This window comes from Ostrea edulis, chromosome 7 (assembly GCF_947568905.1).
Source record: "Ostrea edulis chromosome 7, xbOstEdul1.1, whole genome shotgun sequence".
Classification (NCBI taxonomy): domain Eukaryota; kingdom Metazoa; phylum Mollusca; class Bivalvia; order Ostreida; family Ostreidae; genus Ostrea; species Ostrea edulis.
In genome coordinates this window covers 9,570,243-9,593,316 of record NC_079170.1, presented here as the reverse complement: position 1 = coordinate 9,593,316, position 23,074 = coordinate 9,570,243, and the positions used below count along the sequence as shown (strand labels likewise).

The 23,074-nt window shown below is 35.4% G+C and overlaps 1 protein-coding gene across 1 annotated transcript; it reads right to left on the bottom strand.

Annotated features, from left to right (window-relative positions):
* Positions 1-13,062: 13,062 nt before the first annotated feature.
* Positions 13,063-21,303, bottom strand: LOC125657020 (elastase-1-like). Its single transcript, XM_048887647.2, has 8 exons — positions 20,910-21,303; positions 16,989-17,132; positions 16,500-16,634; positions 16,215-16,395; positions 15,532-15,634; positions 15,024-15,321; positions 14,433-14,566; positions 13,063-13,762 (listed from the first exon to the last, which is right to left on the bottom strand). Exons 1-8 carry the CDS (start codon positions 20,953-20,955, stop codon positions 13,598-13,600), a joined length of 1,206 nt encoding a protein of 401 aa, XP_048743604.2. The 5' UTR covers positions 20,956-21,303; the 3' UTR covers positions 13,063-13,597.
* Positions 21,304-23,074: the final 1,771 nt, after the last annotated feature.

Sequence of the window (23,074 nt, the reverse complement as noted above, 5' to 3'; positions counted from 1 at the left end):
TGAAGATAATGATAATGAAAAGCTTGACGATACTGACGCAGAAAATGACAATGGTGATGCCAACAGTGATGGAGTAGATGATGAATCTCAGACAAAAACAGAGGGTTCGGGTAGTAATGAACCATCGGGAGACGACGATCAGGACAATGATGACCCAGCAGAAAACGAAGAAGGTGACAATGTTAACGACACTGAGACAGAAAATGACAAAGGAGATTCGAACAGTAGTGGGACAGCAAAGGGTTCCGGTAAAAATAAATCACCAGGAGACGGCGCTCATTCGGGTGGAACATCAGTCAAACAAAGTAAGCAAGGGCCGAATAAGGCTAACCATAAGGTTAATTTAGGCGTAACTAAGCAAAAACGAGACCAAAGAAGTCCTGAAAAATCTCGAGCATCTCCTGTACATAAAGGAATTCAGCCCACCTCAAAATCAAAACCAAATACAGGTCAAACTAGACCACAAAGATCTGATCAAGCAAAGCATATACAACCAAGGCGCCGAGTACCGGAATCTAGCGGTGAATTACGGAGACAAAAATTTGAAAATTTCGAAAATGCAAAAGATGAACCTACCATCGATAATGAAATAGGGAGTCAAGGAATAAAGAAATCCAAAATGCCTACTCCATATCCTATAAAAGGCACTCGAGGGAGAAGGAAGGTTAAAACACCAACTCCATATACTATACCGGAGAAAAGGAGACAGAAAACTGAAAATTTTGATTTCTTAAGTGAAACAAGTCCTGATAGCTATGACGTTACCACTGGTTTTGAAACTGGGAATTCTGAGTTCTTAAAAGAAGCAAGCTATAGTACATATGTGAACGATCAAGGTACCATGGATGTTGAAGCAGGCAATCGAGGGAGAAGGAAGGCCAGAGAACCAACTCCTTATTCTATTCGAGGCAAAAGGAGACAGAAAACTGAAAATTTTGAAACCAGTCGTACTAGATATGTGAACGATGAGGCTATCACTGGTATTGGAACTTGGAATCAGGGGAAAGGGAAAGCTAAATTACCCAATCCATATACTATGCAAGAAAAGGATATGTCTTTAGAGACCCAGGAGTTTCTTCCATCAATTCCAGTGACTTTCGAATCAAGAAGTAAAGAATTCGAAAGAAATTATGGATACCAAGAATTAGGAATTAATCTGAAAACAGATCAAATAGATCATCGTAAGCAGGACAATCCTCCAGCAATTCCAATCAGTAAAGACACCTGACAAAGAGCTGACAAAGAGTTGTACAAAATAGACAAACTAGAGAAAAGAAGTTTGAAGCATTCGAGGACTCGCAAGACATACGTATATCAAGCCATGACGACAATTAGCACAAAGTAAGAACACACTTTTTTCTTTCTGACCAATTAAAAGAAAAAGATATATGTAATAGTAGAACTCTGCATCGTAAAAGAGAAGGGTACAATATATTTAGGTGAATATCAATGTGACATTTGCTATGAGTATAGGATATATCGATGCAATTCAACCAAACTGTCGTCTGAAATGACTGTTTTCAACTGTTTCATTCACTGGTAATTTTTAATGGTCTTTATATTTTTTGCTCATGACCTGTATCTTTTTATCTACTTCACAAATTCTACCTTTATTTGGATACTTATATAAATTTTTGATAATATTTTCCATTTGAGGCACTGTAACATGATAAATGTATTGAGAATAAGTTGGATTGAAAAAATAAACTGATGAGAAATATTAATCGAAACGTGTTGTCTTCATATGTGAAAGTCATATAATAGATAAGTAAATGATAGGTAGACAAATCACGGTGAATCAGTGCTCAGACCGTTAGCTTCTTGAACGGAAGGTCGTGCGTTCGAACTCTGACTACGATGTAAAATTGCTCCTTCGCCAAACTATCGGCATTTAGAAGGGAGAGTATCGGGAATGAGAGACCTCCATGTCCCGACAGGCGTTTACACCATGAAGATTAAAAAACCCTAACGCCCATAACTTTGAGCGCTGGTGACGTATCAATGTCAGTGACAAAGGATAGAAGGGGCATCAAACAAATATATCAGGGGGTGAGTCGTTGTTCCCATGGGAATATCTCGCGGCATCTTCCACCTGTTCAAAGGGAGTGTATCTTTGTTTGAAATTTATACAGCGGGTAACACTGATACCCTCCTCACAATGTTGACCTGTTTCTCTGGTGACGATAACCCAGTGGATAGGGCGCTTGCTTTGCAGGCGTTAGGTACCGCCCAGGCGCCGCGTCAAACCTGAGACGTTTGACTTAGATAGTGGTTGTCCCTTCGCCAAACGAAAAGTGAAAATTACGGATCTTCTAGATTTGACCTCAAACGGAAACAAGTTATCCTCACTTATACGATCGTAAACTTAGGTAAACTTTTCTGAGTTAATGGTTGCCTACAGTTGGTGACGTCTCTACACGTGTTTGATGTTTGTTTCCTGTTTTTCGTCCTTCTCGATCCCCCCCCCCCCCCATTCATTATTATTTCAAATTATGCCCCCCAAGAACGTATACTATATGTATGTTCTCAAAACAATACTGGTACTCCACTAACATTTGTATACAACACGAGTAAACCAACGAAATCATTTGAAGCTGCGAGTTTTCAGGTCGTATGGGGCTTTAATGAATAATTGAAGGTATGTTTGGAAACAAGTATAGTAGGAAAATATGTTAAGAATTTTTTTTGATACTAAATTTATGAGACAGCAACACAGGAATACAACGATATCAGGCCTCAACCGTGCGCAGCTTTTTGTGCACCGTAAATCGAAGGTTTTTATAAGGGGTGGATGTGTAGCTCTCTGTTCCGTCAAAATATTTTTTCAGAGAGCTACAGTTCTGCAGCTAGTTAGTGACCTGATACGAAAAAAAATACATGGTGTGAAAAGAAAACCCGTATCGCCTCGCCCGATACGGGTTTTCTTTTCACACCATGTATTTTTCCGTATCAGGTCATTAACTAACTGTGTAACGAATTTATCAAGTCGAAGACCTCTAACTGTGTATGAGGGGTCTATATCAGACAACGTATCGCTTTGCCAATTTTGCCACGGCTGCAAGTCGAACCCGACAATAATTACTTGCTCAAAACGGATTTTTCTCGCATGATATCAATCTCTACCCAGAGTTATCGTTCCTTACACTCACATATACCTCTGTTAACGTTTCAAAATAAGCAATATTATTCCACATGTAAATCCACTTTTTTACGGCTAATAAAACTAAGAACTACTTTATAAAATATTGGAAAAATGTAGGACAAGCAACTATTTGTAGATTTTTTCCCATTACTATATATTCTTCGTGTACCTATGTATAGGCCTGGTGCAATAGAACAACCCAATATCCACGTTTCAACCCAACTCAATGCTTCTTGTGTCACAAAAAGACTTGACATCTGTTAAGTATTTATTTTTTGTGTATATTTTTGTAACTGAAGTCAAAACCATACTTTATTTGAGCATACATGCCATTTTACAAAAATCTTGTAAAACCCTTGAGACGTTGACAGAGGTGTAAGTGAGAGCAAGGAACGACAACTCTGGGTAGAGATTGTCATGATATGGTGTGGGTTTTTTCACAGCGTCATGTGACCAAGATCTGACCAATTAGATTTCAACAATTTTGTCTGAGGCGCAATTTTACGAGGTGACGTAGTCATCGTACAATTCAATTTGGCTCTTTGCCGATTTACTATGATTTCCATTTGGTAAATTTTCTTGAATATTACGAATCTTGCAACTCATCTCCCACCGGATAATGAAAGATAACTTCAATTACCGAGTTCTGATATGAAATTTGCCCCAAGCTGTAAATTTTCAAATCAGGATAGATAATTACTGATTTCTGATTGTTCACATTTGTCCATGCCCTCTAAAAATAGAGTTCGTGGAGGAAAGTAGTGATTTCTTCAGAAAATGTGTTGTGTAACTAAGAGAAAAATTCCGATAGTTGATCAGTTTTGTTTTATGAGTTAGTCTATACAAAAATGAAAACCAGTTACATAATGTACACAATGAAGGCATCCATCCGGTAACTTGTAATGTGCATGTTATTTTTGGACTCTGGTAAGATGAATTGTTCCTGCTCTTCTACCTAATATGCTAATTAGCCAAATAATTACTACCGAAAATATGCTAATTAGTCAAATAATTCCTACCGAAAATATGTTTCTTGTGGTGAAGCATATCAAAAGAGTGTAATGTACCTAAAATAAGCACAGTTTAAATTTTCTGTAGTTACGTGAAAAATGGAAAAATTATGGAACGATAGAAATGTTGAGATAATTTGGGTCGTGTATGGCAACTGGTACATCGCTCTACTTTTTTCTAAATTCGTGCGCGCCACGCTATTGTGTTTACAATCATAATTCACACTATAATTTGCTGATAGTTCAAGATTTTCGAAGTTATTCTCATTTATGGAAGGTATCTAATTTTCCTTTTGGTTATTCCAAGATTTTGGTAACGAAAATTAGACAGGATATCAATCGAGGTCATTTTAATGACCTGTAAAATGTTGTAGTGGCCAATTTGAAGTCGGTCAATTGATCTGGGTTATTTTCGTTGCATATTAACGTTACTTGTCCATTATTGATTGCATTGATTTTTCAGAGCGACGTTGTGCTCTAGTTTTGATAGGAACACATCTTTAAAAAGAATATCTTAAAAATTACTGGGAAAATATTGTCCTTTAAGACATAGATATTTTAAGAAAAATTTTTTTGTGTTGGTTTGTTTGACCTGTGAACGTCCGAATCTGTGAATTTCACACTTACAAGTTTATTCTATTGTATAGTTAGGAAGAAGAGCAAATTGTTGTAGAGAGGGTGAAGAAAATATTGTTCCGTTTATGGTGTCTAGCCTTGTATATTTGAGACAAAATGTAATAGTGAAAGAGTACTGGTGAAATGTATGTCTCTTAAGTATGAATCATTAATGCACGCACAGGATAATTATTATTATTTGTATTGTTTTTGTTGTTGTTTTTTTTTTTTTTTTTTTTTTTTACAAAACATTATAATATTGATTATTAGTATTAAGGAAGAGAGAGAATTAAGAATATGAGGGTTAAGAATATGAGGGGGGGGGGTGAGAGATGAAATATTGAAACGACTTGCAGACCTTGAATAATTCAAGAGTTGACGTATCTAATGATTTGCAAGAAATTAATAATTAATGAAAGATTGATGCCATCTATGATTTGTAATTAAGAGATGTACAATTCAAGCGATAATTTGTTTCTATTGCATTATGTCACCACGAATTACCACGTGAGCACGTTTGTGATTGTGTGACTTATTCACTCGCTTATATAATTGTACTCTACATCGGATTCAGATGTGAGACTATCACAGTTAATGCTGACCATTGACTATTGTCCAGAGATACGAGGCATAAAAATTTGCAGTTAGAGGTGTTGTCATATCTTGTGAATTGCCACGAGAACAATATCAGTTAACAACTATTTGTCATAATCTTGTATATTATAGGTTACATAAAGTAATGGACGATCCTTTTAGCAAGCTAATCGAGTCCAATCACCAACTGAGATTTGTGCACTTGTGTGATTTTGTGAGACGCACCTAATTTTTTTTTTTAAATTCCATATCAGTTAACATTGCTATACAATTTTGTAGATGAAATCGTGGCCAAAATAAATCACCGATAGATAACTTCAGACATATAGTGTTTATGATTTTGTTTGGAATATTAAAAGTGTGCCTTCTGTGAAGTTTATTTATTTGTTCTTCTTTGAATGCCACATCCCCCCCCCCTTACATAATTATCGTTTTATCCAAAAAATATTCTATATTTTTCTTCTTTGACATAGCATGTTTAAAATGTTAAAAAGAGCTAAAACAAATTAAATACAAAAATCCAACAACACTACTTTCTTTTAAGGTGTCGGGTCTAAAAAGACACAAGCCCGAAAAGGCCACGACAATGTTGATTATTTAAACCTCGAATTTTCGACGCAACTCGCGTCTTTATCAGGAGACACTTATTACGTGAACAAATATCACATACTACACACTGCAAAAAACGACCACTATTAATAATCTACATGTTTAACAAGAATGATACACTAATATACTGAATTAAGAAAAATGGCTTCGTTATAAACTAGCAGGGAACAGTTTCGCACTATAGGCCCCGTCAACTTTAAAAAAAAATAATGGAAATACCCCATATTTGAAGTGATATTACATGTGTAAAATTGTATACAATAATTTTAGGATGCATGTCAAATGTAGCTGAGTGCTTAATAAAATTGTTGATATACAACATGTAGGTGTCACCATGATTCCTAGCATAAAGATAGGTGCAAATACGAAACTAAGACACGTGGTCAGTTGCTGAAGAAATTCCGGTGAAAACATGCATGGTCCAGCAAAAGGTCTGTAGCTGAGAGGGAAGGTGGATGGCCCCATATGAAAGGTACATTTTTGAGAAGGGCAGATAGGGTTCTTGATTGTGTACAGTGTCTAAATCCCCATGTTTGGCACTGTGATGGTGTGGGGTGGTGCGGATTAACCCAAATGTGAGAAAATCAAAGAGGGGAACCTGCTTAGAGCATGTTTTGTGCACCAGCACCAGTATTTATTAGTCGGTCACCTAAGCGATAGTGTAGACAGTTTGTACCATCATTTGGTCGAGATGAGAAAAGAAATATTGTTTCAAAATTATAGAAATTAGACAAAATTAGGGAGAAAACTCCCTAAACGACGTGATTGTGAAATAAATGATGAGAAGAAATCAATTTGGAGTGATTAACCTAAGGTGGCAGGGGACAGTTTCTTTGGTTTTGAAACATGTGGATAGGGGGTATACACCAAAGTCAGATTATGATAGACTAATGAAAAATCACATTTCCCTTTTATGTCAACACTTGTATTTCATATTAGTGTAGTTAATAAATTATGACCCTAAATGACATGTAATATATAAATACTGGTGCTGGTGCACAAAACATGCTCTGAGTAGGTTCCCCTTTTTTGCTTTGATTTTCCCTCATTTGGGCTAATCCGCAACCCCCCCCCCCCCCCACACACACACACCATCACAGTGCCAAACATGGGGATTTAGACACTGTACACAATCAAGAACTCTGTCTGCCCTTCTCAAAAATCTACCTCTCATATGGGGCCATCCACCTTCCCTCTCAGCTACAGACCTTTTGCTGGACCATGCATGTTTTCACCGGAATTTCTTCAGCAACTGACCACGTGTCTTAGTTTCGTATTTGCACCCATCTATATGCTAGGGTTCATGGTGACACCTACATGTTGTATATCAACATTTTTATTAAGCACTCAGCTACATTTGACATGCATCCTAAAATTATTGTATACATTTTTCACATGTAATATCACTTCAAATATGGGTTATTTCCATTTTTTGAAAAAGTTGACGGGGCCTATAGTGCGAAACTGTCCCCTGCTACCTAAGTTATAAAAAATCATTTGGTAATTCGTACCATTGTGGATTTGGAAACAGCACTGTTTAATATATGATCTAATTATCTTATTGTATGATTAATTGATATAAAATATTGAAATTGGCTACAAGAGCCTATGAAACGATACCTGGTCGACCACCTCTGGATTGAACTAGACTGCAAGACTCAGTCGAACGTGATTAGAGACGAGAGGTTTTGTTTATCATATGAAACTTCGATATCGGATTGGTCATTTTTAGATCGGGTTCAAAGTTACTCTAATCAACAACCATTCTATTTATTATTACCATCTTCCTTGGAAGACGGTATACAGAGTTGAAGTGTTTTACAGTCTTCGGACTTTGCACTTCCTCTCATTTTTCATTGGTAGAAAGTGCATGAAGTGAAAATTTTCAATTATTTCATTGGTTGAAATGCTCTTCAAGGCAAGGGAGATAATTTTCTGGTGTTCTAATTTTCGTACGACTTAACAATTTTTCAAGATTTTCAATCTTTAAAAAAAATCCACAAAACGAACACAAGAAAAATGCAATTTATGAAATTGACACATTACTTTTTTAAAAGCAACTAATACAAAACATTTCTATGGTTACTTCATTTACAGTAATGTTTTCATTTTTGCATACAGACAGAAAAACTCGCCGTTTTTTGTTTTGATTGCTTGTGTTTTGGGAATTGTCTATTCGGTAGGGCTAATCCCCACAAAACAGTTTTAATGATACCTTAAGCTAAGAATTACATAAGAATAAATAAGGCTTGACTTCAAAATGAGGATCACTGGTTTTTTTAAGCATGCAAAAAAATAATCCATCCACCTGTTATTACAATTTAGGTAAACGAGTCTAATTTATGCATTATGCATGGTTTGCTGTTTTGTTAAAGAAAGACCAAGTAGTCTGAATGATAATGGTTGAATTTTTTTGTATGATAGTGAAAAAGGTCTGTCTCTAGAGCAGTGTACATTTGGATAATGTAGTAAGTTTTTTATGTACAAGTTTTTTAAACTGCTGTTTAATTTTGGACAATTACAATTAAAATACTGACATGTCATATTACGTTTTATGTCATATTATTAAAATATGTTGCAAGTAGACATTTAAAATAATTTTGATTATCACTGATTACAATGCAACCATTTTTGTTTGTATTATCAGCGGCATTTGAAAACTTTGCTAACGAAGGAGTAGGACAGTAACATTTCATATGCTGAAGACAAAGTAGTCTGAGTAATAAATGTTGAATTTCTTTGTGTGATAGTGATAAAGATATGTCTCAAGTACGGGTCGCTACAGGAACAGTTACATTTAAATTATGTTGTAAGTTTTTCATGCACAAATTAAAAAAATTGCTGTCTAATCTTAGACAATTACAATATCCACTTGTCATTTTAGTTTATATGTCATATTATTAAAATAAGTTGCAAGTAGACATTTAGAATAATCTTAATTGACAATCAGTGATTCCAATGCAACCATTTTTGTTTGTATTATCAGTGGCATTTGAGAACTTTGCTAATCTTCAGAAGAAATAGGATGGTAACATTTCATTACATATTATGTTGCTTAAAATTACCCCAGCTGTAAGTTTAGACTGTCTGTATCAGGTAAACTTAAAGTTTTTGTTTTTTTCAACACATCTGTTCTAAAACTATCCTATTCCTTCAGAATATTTTTTTTCCTTACAATTGCTCAAATTTGAATAACAATTATTAATCTTTTCCATCAAACTCTATGTATTTTATGGTATAATTTTTGACAAAACTATTACAATATTCTCAGGTCTTTATCCTGGTTAATTTCTAAAGCAGTTGTACTGTACAATATGCAAGAATAATTTTTATGCAAATTTGAGCAATTTAAATCTTTTTAGTTTGTTTTGTTTCATAACTTTGTTAAAAAATAAAAAAAATTAAATACACACTGAAAATCTCAGTTTCATTTGATATAGAGGCTTTAATCAGTGCTAATACAGGGAACAGTGATTTTGATTTCCAGTACATGTACCCTTCATAAATACAAACTTTTACAATGGGAGTCAGGACACAGCTTTGTAGGCATGATGTCCGTGAGGTTATTTATTTTAGCTCAATTCAATGATGAAGACAAGGGACATAATTCAACTTCGCTCTATAGAGTTGCTGCTGAAGACGGCAAGCTTTTTTAAAAAGCATTACTTGTAGTACAAGATAGTCGAAAGTGAGTAAAGACGTGAATTTTCATTGACTGTTCCCAAAGTGAAAATCGATCGTATCCTCTTTGAAGTTCCCGATGTATTTCCGGTCCGATGATGGGGAAACTAAATGTTATTGAAGGCACGTCATCCTTGATTGCATTCTATTCGTCCTAGATTGTTGGATCTCAGCCAATCGGAAAGCACGGAATGGTATTCGTCCATTAATGAAATACAATTCAGCGAACTACTTGCTCGAAAGAGAAATCATATTTACGCAACTGTTAGATACGTATATGAGAGGCAATATCTATTATGCATTTTGTTGCAATTTAATTCGCAGAGGCCGTGAGACTTCCTATTCAGTTCGTCCTGTCGTGTTACCTAGACAGCCAAATATAGAAATGATGAATTGCTTCATTATTACTCATTCTTCCTGAATTAATGGTTTCTTTTTCAAGCGAAAAACTAAAACACGAGTTGCTTTGGGTTTTACCTTTTGATATTGAATATTCAGTCATTACACAGAAGTTTGAGGTGGAATCCTTTTCGCTAACTATCTTATTAAATAGTCTGCTACTGAAATAAGTATTACGTGTTCTGAATGAATCCCTGAAGGAGGCCTTACCCAACATATGGCAAAAGTTATTACAAAGTATGTGGAAATTGGTATGACATTTACAAGCAATTCCCATATATAAGAATACATTCTGGACCCTCTCTGTTTAGCATTTGGATTTTTTGTACCCCCCAAAGGTAGTTATAATAGTATATTAATAGTATTCCCTCTCTGTCTGGCCGTCTGTTTAACAGTATTCCTTGCCTGTCCGGCCGTCTGTTTAACAGTATTCCCTGTCTGTCCGGCCGTCTGTTTAACAGTATACCCTGTCTGTCCGGCCGTCTGTTTAACAGTATCCCCTGTCTGCCCGGCCGTCTGTTTAACAGTATTCCCTGTCTGTCCGGCCGTCTGTTTAACAGTATTCCCTGTCTGTCCGGCCGTCTGTTTAGTCTGTTTAACAGTATTCCCTGACTGTCCGGCCGTCTGTTTAACAGTATACCCTGTCTGTCCGGCCGTCTGTTTATCATACTACCTAATTACTGCAATTGTGTCCAGGCCATAACTTTAAAACAAAGAGGCAGACGATGTCAATACTTTACAAAAATATTGCGAATGTTCCTGGGGAAAATCATGGACTTTTTGGAGAAGGTCAAGGGTAATCGGAGAAAACGTCGCAGACAATAAAACAAAATTATACTCATACTTGATACAAAAATCGCTTATGACTTACTCAAAGACTGTCATGATTTTCAAGTAAGGTCGATTAGACAAGGTCACAAATATTGGAATCGCTCTTCTGAGCATATCTTTATAACAGGGATCACTAAAGAGACGTGGCTGCCTTACTAATGGGTTATGGGGTTGTTGTTTTTTTACTTGAGAATATTTCACTCCTATTGAGACGTCACCAGCTGTAGGTGAAGTGCCTATACTTAGCGCTTACAGCCGTAGCAGTGAGGGGTCTTTAACCTGTCAATGGACCTCCGTTTTTAAGGTCATATCCGAAAGACCTATGATTTAGGAATAAGGTCACATGAGCAATGTCATCCTCTCTCGTAGAAAATTACTTCGGAAATTATAGACAATCGTATGTTAAACAAAGACTTGTGCATTCCTAGATGAGATTATTCTGAATATGCTGAGGTCATTAAGAAATGTCCAGTTCTCATATATTTATGCTGGAGAACTGTATAATCCTACTTGACACAAAATTTGCTTCCGATTAATCAGAAAAATTGACTCACCATTGTGGACATACAGTCAGATCAAAGTAGTAGGAATTCGAACCCTTGTCTAGTACGCAACGACTATCGTTCCAACAGCAGTTCCTCACTTCACTTAATCGAGCGCGTAAATTTTTGGGTGAGGCTTTTCGTAGATATCAATGAACAGGTTTTACTTTTGTTCACAGTGACCAATCACATTGAAAGAGTGGCATAGCGTGGTCATCCCAACTCACTTTCACTGAAACCACACGGTCAATCAGTGAGTGAAATTCGCACGCTCGATCAAGCGAAGTGACACGCTGTGATAAGAACGATAGTATGTAATGCAGGGGTTGTAGAAATGAGCCCTGGAAGGATTAGTCCTATTAAGATATATTTGAATTATTAGACAAAACGATGTAAGAAAACACTTTTTGTGTGTCTTAGTACTATAAATATGAATACATACATAGGTGTTATCAGTCCTTTGTTAGATCTCATAACTTATAACTCGCAGAAAAACGTAATGTCACACATGCACAGTCCATGATGACGTTACAATCACCTGCTAATTCCTGGGCAGATAAAAGTTATGCGAATCTTATTTCCTTGTGTTTTAATCAAAGAAGAAGGTGTACTTTCATTCTTTTAGAAAAGTTGATAGAAAGGAAAACATTGACAGGGGATGCTTACTCCTGTTACGCACCTAATCCCACCTCTGATGTGCCAAGGGTCCGTGTTTGCCCAACTCTCTATTTTATATTGCTTATAGGAGTTATGAGATTGATCAATGTTCGTTATCTTCACCTTTATAGGAGTTATGAGATTGATCACTGTTCGTTATCTTCACCTTTATAGGAGTTATGAGATTGATCACTGTTCGTTATCTTCACCTTTCACTGTACTATATACAGTACAGTACGGGAGAAGTGGGGATCTCTAAATCTTTGCAGATACACATAGGACACCATTAAACACATATATATCACTAACCATATCGCCAATCATTTTTCATATTTTGTTATTTTTTTTTCATTGAGAAGGCAGCTTCGCCGGCTGTCCTTCTTTCAGTAACGATGATACGTGCCGGATATAGATATAAGATATGTACAAAATTAGCGTAGTGGTGGTCTATGAGCAATTCCCCTTTGTACAAAATAACGAATATAAACAAAATTGATTTTACTTTTAAAAGGTTTGCTCTAGTGTTACAGGTAGATCGTGTCACCATTCTGTAGACTGGGTTTCCTTTGATGTTTTTGATTTGTAATACACATATATTTCACTTTCATTTTTGCCACTTTGATGACATTTGAACATGTGCCTTCGTTGTAAGCTATGGAATTAATAACACTCTATTCCTTTTCTATTGTTTATTCACCAAAAAAAATTCTCTTTAAATGTGCATTCAAAAAGTTTATTCCTTCCCAAAAAAAAACCCCCATGAAATTGATGTTGGACATGGCAGTTTTGACTCCCCCACCCCCAACTACAATTTTGATTCTTTTCCAACTTTGATCCTTTTTGATTTGTATTACACATATTTTTACCTTTCAGTCTTGCCAGTTTGATAAAGTTTGAAGACGCACCTGTTATGGGAGCTGTTAGACGCCATGACTAACATGGTAGATAGAAACGCGAGGAATAGACAAATACAAGAAGTAAAAACCATCACCAATCTTCCTTTATTAATCAAACAACAATGCCGGCCACTCTTCATCTTAAATCTCGTTCTGCCATCATAGAATCAGTATTGGAATTTTTAAAGTAACACATATAATTATAAAAATATATCATATAAACTTCAAACAAGGTACTACAAAGCTACTTCATTCCTACTTTCACCGTTCATGAAGTTTTGTCAAGGAAAAAAAATATATAGATAAAAACACAATGTAAAGTTAAATAGTTAATGACAGGGTATCAACATTCTTAAGACTTAAAAATCTGGAGATTGATTTTTAGATTGTTGCTTTTCTAAATAACATTCAATGTGTTGGATTTCTGGTAGAGACAAAAGTACAGAGTCAACGACTAGGAATATCACAGATCCGAACAGATAAAACAGGCTTATAGTTTTCAAAGACATCGTGTTCCCTGAGCCGTCGTGGAATTCTTCTTACCGCAATACTTACTACCAAAAAAAAAAAAAAAACCAAAAAAAAAAAAAACAACAAAAAACACACAGAACAAATTTGACTTTAACCACGTGACACGTGTTTGTTGATCCATTCCAGATATGACGTCACACGGGTGAAAACACTTGGATATCCCTTTTGTTTGCAGTCCTCCGACCCCCAGGAGACAACACCCGTGATGTAATATTTGCCGTCATAATTGCAAGACATAGGACTGCCCGAATCACCCTGCAACAAAAAGCGACAATTCATTATTCACTCTTAAAAAGACTCCAAAAATATCGCCATGGTAATAAGCCTTAATGTAGTATAATTATCTATTTACATTGATTTCTTTCAGATTGTGATAAGGACGAGAATACATTGCAAATTCTGTCAAGCTTTGTCATATTGAGTCCAGCATGAATTCCCGCCGCGTAGTCAGCAAAATTAAGCTTGTTTAGATGAGCGATAATCCGGGAAGAATAGATCATTCAATAGTGCTCTGTATTTCTCTCTAATTGTGGGAAACAGATATTCCCTGGCGATAATTTGACTTATCTACTATTCAAATGTATATCTAAAAATCAATTTTTGCGAAGTAAGTGTCTGCTGTTTCTAGAAAGGAAAGTAAACTGAGACAGATTGCTCGAGCCATTACTCAAAATAAAAGTAGAACATATTTTTTATATGTAGCAAAATTTACAATTTTTAAGCAAATTTGACAGGTTACGTAATTTACTTAAAACTGTTGTTCACGCTAATGTCAACCACCGCATGTTATGTTTACGATGATGACGGTGACAGTGCGGGAAAAGTAAGCGTTTAAAACATCATTTCTATTGTCAATCAGGTATTATTCTAAGTATCAATTTTAATCAAAGTCTGGAATTAAACCGCCTGGGAATCGACAGCGTACCTTGCAGGGGCCGTGGGTCCCGTCTCCAAAACACAAGGTATCGTCCTCTAATTCAGTTTGCCAATGTTCTTTGCACTTGGTGCTACTGATGACGTCACCGTGAACTTGGCGCAAAACCGAGCGATCAGTTTCCTCTACAATAAAGATAACAGGTATTATTATTCTGATAAGGTGTTAAATTAAGCTATATATTCTTGTTTTAGGTTTCAGTGCGGATGAAAATTTATGTGTATATTGAACAGATAAAGTTTTTAATAATAGAACTCGCACCCGATCTTATCGCAGTCTGAGGTTCTTGACATTTCCTATTAGTATCATGAAAATAATAACTTCACAGATATCTCGCCAAATTATCTTCAATAAGATAAAATTGGAAGGAATGAGAATATAAATATCATCAGAGTCTTCAAGGTAAAATTGGTGTGCTGCATTTTAATCTGAATGATTTACGGGGAAAAAATCGCAGTTAAAATACAAGGAGCCCTATGACCTCCCACTGGTACCATGCTGCTGTGAACGAAAACAGCAGATCTTAGCACTCTGATCACCGAACTGTAATTTCTCATATTGATATAGAGAATGCTTTCTCACCTCTTCCTGCAGTGTGGCCCCATCCAGTCACCCAACATTGACCTTTTCTTTCCACATCAAAGAGATCCACAGTGTTGTCCTGCATCAAGGAAGAGCCGGGCTCCCTCTTCTTGAAGTCGTTTCCGAAGAAAGAGTCGCCGACAGAAGGCAGGCAGATCGGACGCGTGTACGGTGACTGTACATCAACTCTGGTGTCGAGCTGCACTAAGGCGATGTCATGCGCATATCGTTTGTGAAGGGGGGTAGTTCGGTTCTTTTTCTGGTCTTCTTCCTCATCATAAGCTATATATAAGGGGTGCTGTTGAACAAAATATCCAGTAACTTTAGTAAATGCGAGACTGATTTTATACTCAAGCATTTTAATCAGTATAGAGTCACAAATTTTCTATTTGAATTATAGCATAGCATATTTGAAGAAAACGATTGAATCATTGAATTTTCACTGTTTGTTATATCTTAACAAAACCTCTAGCTATGTGTTTCTGTATATAACAATGGCTGATCATACCTTTATGATGGTCCTAATGGCAATGTCGCGTCTGGTGACCTCATTTCCCGTCATATCGTGCATCCCAACAGTCACTCGCCATTTATTGATATTGTTGTATTCCCTAGAAAGATGTGGTTTATATATATATATATATATATATATATATATTTACAGTTTCCAATGATCTTACAAATTGTAATGATAGGCATTTCCTCATGAACGCGCTGAATTTGTAAACAATGCGCGTATGAATACAGAACTACGTCATAGATATAGTACGTCTATTCAAGCGAGTGGGGTTTTCGATAGAAATGAAAGGAGAATGAAAATATAAGAAATAAATTTCAATTTTGAATATACACGGGGGTATGGACTGTGTTTTTTTCTTCGATGCTTGAATTTTTATTTGACGGCTTTACTTGTTGCAGTATTGGTGGCTTTACAGATTTTCCTACTTTACAGATTTTCCTACTTTACAGATTTTCCTACTACAACATGTCTATTCCCGACTCACCCTTTACTTGTTGCAGTATTGGGGGCTTTACAGATTTTCCTACTTTACAGATTTTCCTACTACAACATGTCTATTCCCGACTCACCCTTTACTTGTTGCAGTATTGGGGGCTTTACAGATTTTCCTACTTTACAGATTTTCCTACTTTACAGATTTTCCTACTACAACATGTCTATCCCCGACTCACCCTTTAAAGCAGTGGGCAGCAGTGAGGACCCAGCCGTCGCTGATGAGGGCTCCTCCACACCCATACATTCCATTCATGTACCGGAAGGACACCTGCCAGGGCCAGGCCCCTCTCGGCGCTACAGTACCACCCACAATCCTCTTGGCGCGGTGGGAGAAATAAGGCTTGCCACATTCTTGTCCTGTCAACGATCAATATTTAATTAAGTTTCTTATATGATATTGTCACGGTTTATTGGTATATCTCACCAATGGTCATGATCTTCAATACAAGCATCGTGCTTACTTATCGTAGGCACCTCATTCGACATGAATCGGGGCTGGTCCAGTAAGAGTAAGTCGTACATGGGTGGTTTCGGTGTGGTGGTGGTGGTGGTGGTTGTCGTCGTGGTTGTTGATGACTTACTATTCATCATTTTTACTGTTAAAAGAAGGCAAATAACACGTCTTATATATAATTGTAGCTGTAGGTTGTTTGTGTATAACGGTTTCAATTCTTTGTTTTCATTTTAAGTCTTGCAATCGCATGGCATTAGAGGAAGTTTGAAAAAGTTTTTTATCCCCAGCAGCAATTTTACTTGTCTTGGTATATTAATATAGAACTTATTAAAGTCCAATAATTTTTTTTTTTGTAAAGGTCTTACAGCATTTAACAAATTCTCATAAAGTTCGATTGCCTACGAAACTTTTTTGTTTCATTTTCTTCAGAGGAGGGACACGTGTAAGTGAAAATGCTATATGTCTTTTTATAGTTCGATAATTGTCATCAACTCACCAACGTCGTCCGGTGCACAGCATTTCATTCCCATTCCGGAGCAGAGTGGTATTCCCCATCGGTGAATGTATTCAAACTCACAAGTAAGGTCACAGGATCCCCGCAGATAGTGACAAATTTCTGTCCTAATCGCCGCTGAAAAGACTGAAAAAATAATGGGGATGATAAAACCAAGTTGATAATCAAAACAGAATTCATTTTTACAAATATCATGCAATCGTCATGACGGTCCATTTTGAGATCAGGTGAGAAGGTTTCGATAAAATAAAATGTACACGTGCCATATCAGAAGTTAGATAGTGTAATATATACACATCCATTTTGTGATACCCTAATTATTATTACTCTTTTATATCATTATTTTTACAATGATTGTTTTTACTATGATGAATTGAAGCAGAAGATTAAATCATTTTAAGATATTCTAATACAAGTAAGTTTATTTTACAAAACAAACCCTTAAAGAACAGGGTTTTTTTTTTTAAAAAAGAATTACGATATTCGCAAGTGGTGATTAATCCAGTAACTTTTAAACCAAAGTATCTTTTCCCGCTCAATAAACACAAATTGTTTGTTAGAAACCAAAGAGGATATATCTGGTATCTTATCTTATCGTAACCACAAATGTTGTGTTTTACGAGAAAAACAATTTGTTCCTAATTTATTCCTATATCCCCATTATCAAACCTCCTACGCCGCAGGCTATCGGAGATATCAATCTCCTCCGGAATTTCATTCAGAAAATGCTTCAGTGCTAGCGGCAATGCCCGAAATAACTCTTCTTGTAGTGAAATGCCTAATTGATATTAAGGATTGGATGTTTCGATACGGTTTTCAGATGTGTTGCCGATTATCCTATCAGGGATATACAATGTTGCATGACCACGCTCATCAGCCATGGACGCTGGCGAAAATTAAAATGAAAAGTATTTCCGAGCGCGGTCTGATCTTTTCAGTGGGGGTATTCCCTATGGGGAATATCATTTAACATCACTACAGCAACTTTTCTTGTGAAAACTGTAGTTTTGAATCAAATTCGCTACATTCTCGTTACATGGTTCTCAAGTCGTTGGATTCAAATAAGTAATAATTTAGTATTATTCAAGTAGTTTTACACCTGAACTTCTCCGTAAATATCTATAGTATAAATGATCTCGCTGTATTATAGCTAATTGATTTATCAACAGAATACTATTTCGAACACACGGGAACTATATTCTGACGCTGCCTTCGATCAGGAATCCTACTTATTTTCTATATGCACAATTATTCTCAGGAATGCAACAAAAATATCCACTCTATCGGTCCTAATCAGATGAAGTGATAAGGTTTCTAAACTCTCCTCATAGGAACCTACAGATGTTACACGACCTTGGGGTTTCAGATAAAACAGAAGGAGTATTAACAAACATTTTTTGACACGTATATTGCCAACAGAACTTCCAGTTTTGCTGTTATTATGACAACCTTGGAATCTACAGAATGCTCGCTTGATAAGTAATATCAACGTTTTAAAAAAGTGCACCGTAATGGAACTATATTTCATGTCATACATCTTGCACTTCCTTCAAATTTTGCAGAGTATCGCGTTATATTTGTAATAAACAGGACATATTTTGCTTACGAATTAGCATTAAATGAATATTTTCAATTATTTTGGATGAAAAATAGAAAATATTTGCATTCATTTGACCAGTTTGAGTTTGATTCCATTAATATTCTCTGTGGTATACGATATAAATTATCATTAATCATAAAGTGGGCATATTTATATGATAAATAAGATCAGTGGTTTTCGAATGTAATTTTGGCGTGTATAATTTTGGCGTATAAATTTGAATCCAATTAAACTATTTCGCCAACACTTTACTCATCTGATAGTTCCATTTATATACATTTCCTGGCCTTTTCGCACGGAATATTACTTTTCTTAGATATGACCGCCCTTTGAATATATCGGTATAGAAAAAAGTGCACCCTAATTACCAGGAAAGAAACGGCCGCAATTCCTGGTTTTTATTTAGAAACGAAATGAAAGATGCAGTCTTTGAAATCCATTTCTTCATTATTTTCTCTTCGGTGTAGATTTTCAAAAAAAAAAAAAAAAATGTATTCTTCGTTCCTCATAATTCTCCATTCACAATGGAAACTTGGAGAGAAAAAACCTTGCCATTGTGCTCGATGAAAGAGTCGGAGAGTGAATTGTGTTTGATAATTTGTATACAAGTGTCCTTAGCATCTACAAATTTAAAGTTTATATATGTAACATTACGAGCAGAGACATCTCCTTTCCAAAATAGTTACATTTACTGCAGTATATCGCAAGGAATAGTGCAGTTGTTTGATTTGCTGGGGCAAATGTATAGAGAATATTACTTGCTAAAATCCATATCATATGCTACATCTGTCCAAGCAGACTTCGACCCTCGGGCTGATATGGGGTCACTTAGGCTGAAAATGGGCCACTGGGGCTAATTTAACATATGATACGGATTTTAACATTTCATATCTCTATTTATTAATCTAAAAAACTATTTAATTCTGCTGATGGTGAACGTTCATGGACAATAATAAAATGTTGTCAATATTCCTTTATTCCTAGATGATCCGTAAACCCTTGTAAACTCCAAGTTTCCAAACCGGAAACCGTGCGTAAACCATTTGTTTTCTTAAGTTTCCGCACAGTTTCCGTACCCTGGAAATCCTCATTTTCAACCAGTGACCGTGATTTTCTTCATGTTGTCCTGCTTCTCTGTTTATCGATACAGCGCACCTGAGTAAACTACACAATTGCTTCAATAAAATTTTTGTTTTTGATAAATTCATAACTACTGATTTACTGACACATACGATGTGGTAGCCTATTTGGAATTAGAGAAACAATCTAGATGTGAATAGCGCATCCGTGCAGTAAAATAACGAGAGTGGAAATAAGAATATTCCAAGTTTCCTTTCGTGCGTACATATGTTTATTTCATAAATCTGACAAAGTCTTATTTTAATCATTTTTTTTTACAATATTCGTGGAATTTGAATTAGGCTTGGTCGTAATTTTTAATTAAAAATTGTTTTAGCAAATATAACTAACCATGCAATGGTATGAAATCGTGGTACCATGCGTAAGATAATTAAAATATACAAAAAGCTTACAGCGCCTTCTTAACATTTTTTAATTTACCTTAACAATGTGAATATTTTTATCCAGAGAAATGTAAAGGTAGCGCTCTCTTATTCTCTCGAGAGCTGTAATTCTATGAGATTTCTATCGCAACTATATGTGAAAATCAATGTTCTTATTGGGTGAGAATTTGGCTTGAAGTGTAATACTACCATAGAGATAAAGAATTTACCACACAACGTCAACCTCAGAATTACATTGTCACTTCATTTTTAAAATAATTAAAGCAATAGATAAATCTAAATTTAAATTATGCTTACATCACCCTTCGTCTGTAACACGACTGCATGATTTATTCAGTTAATTTTGAAGTTGAATAATGCGTTTCCTAATGTACAAGAAGCGTGAACGTTAGACAAAGGAAGGTCATTTCCATACGATGATTAATATGATGCTTTATGTTCCGATGATACGACCTGTCAGAATTTGTTTGGATGCTCCATATATACACCACCTAAGTAGACTTTGTACAAATAAATTGTATCGTTTTTGTTTTCTTTTGGGCTTCATGTATTTCAACGTTGAAGATAATGTTTTCAACGTTGAAGATAATAGTTTATATTTTCAGTCAATTAGACAAATAATTAAAAATTCTTTTTTAATCAAGTAAATTTTACATGCATTTTAAAGACAAATAATAGTAAAACCTGCTTTAATTTATTTAGGGAAAATGGAAATAATGAATTTCTTGTAATTTGCAGAAAAATTATTATTTATTACAGTAGAAAAAAAAACCTACTTACCAGATGAAATGAATATGAAGAAAACGAATATTTCAGTTTGCTTCATGTTGGAAAAATCAATGTTCTGCCTCTTCAGTCTTCTTAATGCAAATAAATACAGGCTTAATTACAATAAAATCCCAATTTTTATACAAGCTTGAAGAATTTAGACAATGCTAAAAACTGATCGCCACTCCTTCTACTTCAATGAAACGGCAAAGACACACCCCCTCCTCCAAATAAGGTTCTCAAGATTTGTAAAACATACAGCGAAATTAATTTACATATTCATTTACATATCCACTGGTTATATCTTTTTTTTTAAAGTTCTTTTTGTCTTTACCGCAATTGTAAGTTGAACAACGATTTGTGTTGGTAGAAAACAACCTCGGCGATTTCTCGGGGTCTTGTGCTTGACGGGTGATAGATCTTCTTATATATATCGCAGTCCCGGCAGAAGTATTAATATCAATACCAGCGTCCGCTATTTACGACGAGAAGTTTCTTGCAAATCAAATATTCAGCAGAATTCTAATTAATTCCGCACTTCCATGTACCAACGTGAGGATGGGAGTACTATGCCTTGCACGTGTCGCTAGTCCATAATAATAATTACTGGGATACTGTTTCATGTCGGTCAGTTACTCATTGTAATGAATGAAACATGGAATATAAATTCTGTACAATAATCAATTGAAGGTACTCAAAATGGAGAAAGACTTATATTTTTATATACCTTTCAAATATCAAATCAATGTCCTATCATCATCCATTACATTATGTCAATGAAGCTCATTTCATTGAACGGGGGGTTGGGGGGTGGGGGTGTAATTTCAGTGAAGATAGTCGGGTGTGTAAAATTCAGATTTTTATATGAACCCGCATATCATACGAACGATAACCAATTTCTATGCATCAAGTAATTTCGATACCCAACAATTTACAGTCTTCTAGAAAACACACACCTTTAATATCGCTTAACGTCATATCATTTGAACGAGTGTCCTTTTACAAAATTTTAGAACATCTTTGAAACAGGTGAACGACCCAATGTCGACCTTAAACAACCCTTTTCATGTCAATGTTAACATCTACAAGACAAGCAACGAATTATGTACTTTGTAGTAATTATAAAGGTTCCGAGGTCAAACTGTGTAAAAAAAAAATAATGAGATGTTAAAATGTCATTTGTCTAAAATTAAATTATTTCCTCTAGGTGATAAAAGTTTGGACGTTTAATTTACATAGCTTAAATCATAATAATCTGACATATCTTTGAAGATAGAAGTAGAATTTATAGTTCTGCGTTTTTAAAATTTGTTGCATATATTTGCAAAATGCGATATTTTCAAAAATCGATATCCGAGATATATTTAAAGCTTAATTATCTGAACTATTTGCTAATCATGATTAAGATCTTATTCTGGTTAACCATGGCATTTAAGCGTTATCTTCTACTTTTTAAGCAGCTTCCGACTTTCATATACTTTCATTTCACTTTATCGTTGCCGGACTAACATCGTACGGGATTTTCCCCCGATGAGTTTACGAAAAATAAGGGTATCAAAAATACTAAGGAGCGCATCAAGCTTCGCGAGCATGAATATAACATTTCAATACTTATAATTTAGAAAAAATAATACAATTATTACATTTTTTAATTACAAAGTGGACAAACGTGTTACGGAACTCATAAAGTCACTTTCAAGCTCTGTTTCGTAAAATTCTAAAAATATACATATATTTGTACTTTTACTTGAATTTTGTGAATTTCAAAAATAAATTTTCCTGAAGAATGTTGTTATCGAAACCGTTATCTGTTGATATTATGGTTTTTTGGAGGTGTAATTCGGTGTGGAAATCCCGGGATAGTTGGCGTAAATTTTTTATATTCATGTACGACAACAATTTTTAAATCGGAAGATCAAAACTATGAAATTTGAGGACTCCAAATTCATCTGTATGCATCACTTCTGACGTTGAACGCTGAAGCCTGACCCACAATATCGAACACCTGCAAATCACGCCACGATTTCACCATGCTTGTAATACGTAAATAATCTGTACCAGTTCATTATCCTCACGTCTACGCTGATTCTTAACGCCATTGTGAATTTCTAAGGACATACGCGACATTTTTGACGCTTTCTCTGAAATCATTTTCCCATCACCTTGACATGAAGAGG

Bases quoted from the DNA above. Each gene is read 5' to 3' on its own strand.
- LOC125657020 (XM_048887647.2), bottom strand. From the start codon at position 20,955: ATGAAGCAAACTGAAATATTCGTTTTCTTCATATTCATTTCATCTG. The intron at 15,322-15,531 runs GTATGATCAGCC...TTTGTTCAACAG, and splicing joins CCATTAGGACCATCATAAAG to CACCCCTTATATATAGCTTA. The intron at 13,763-14,432 runs GTACGCTGTCGA...TTTTTGTTGCAG, and splicing joins GGACCCACGGCCCCTGCAAG to GGTGATTCGGGCAGTCCTAT.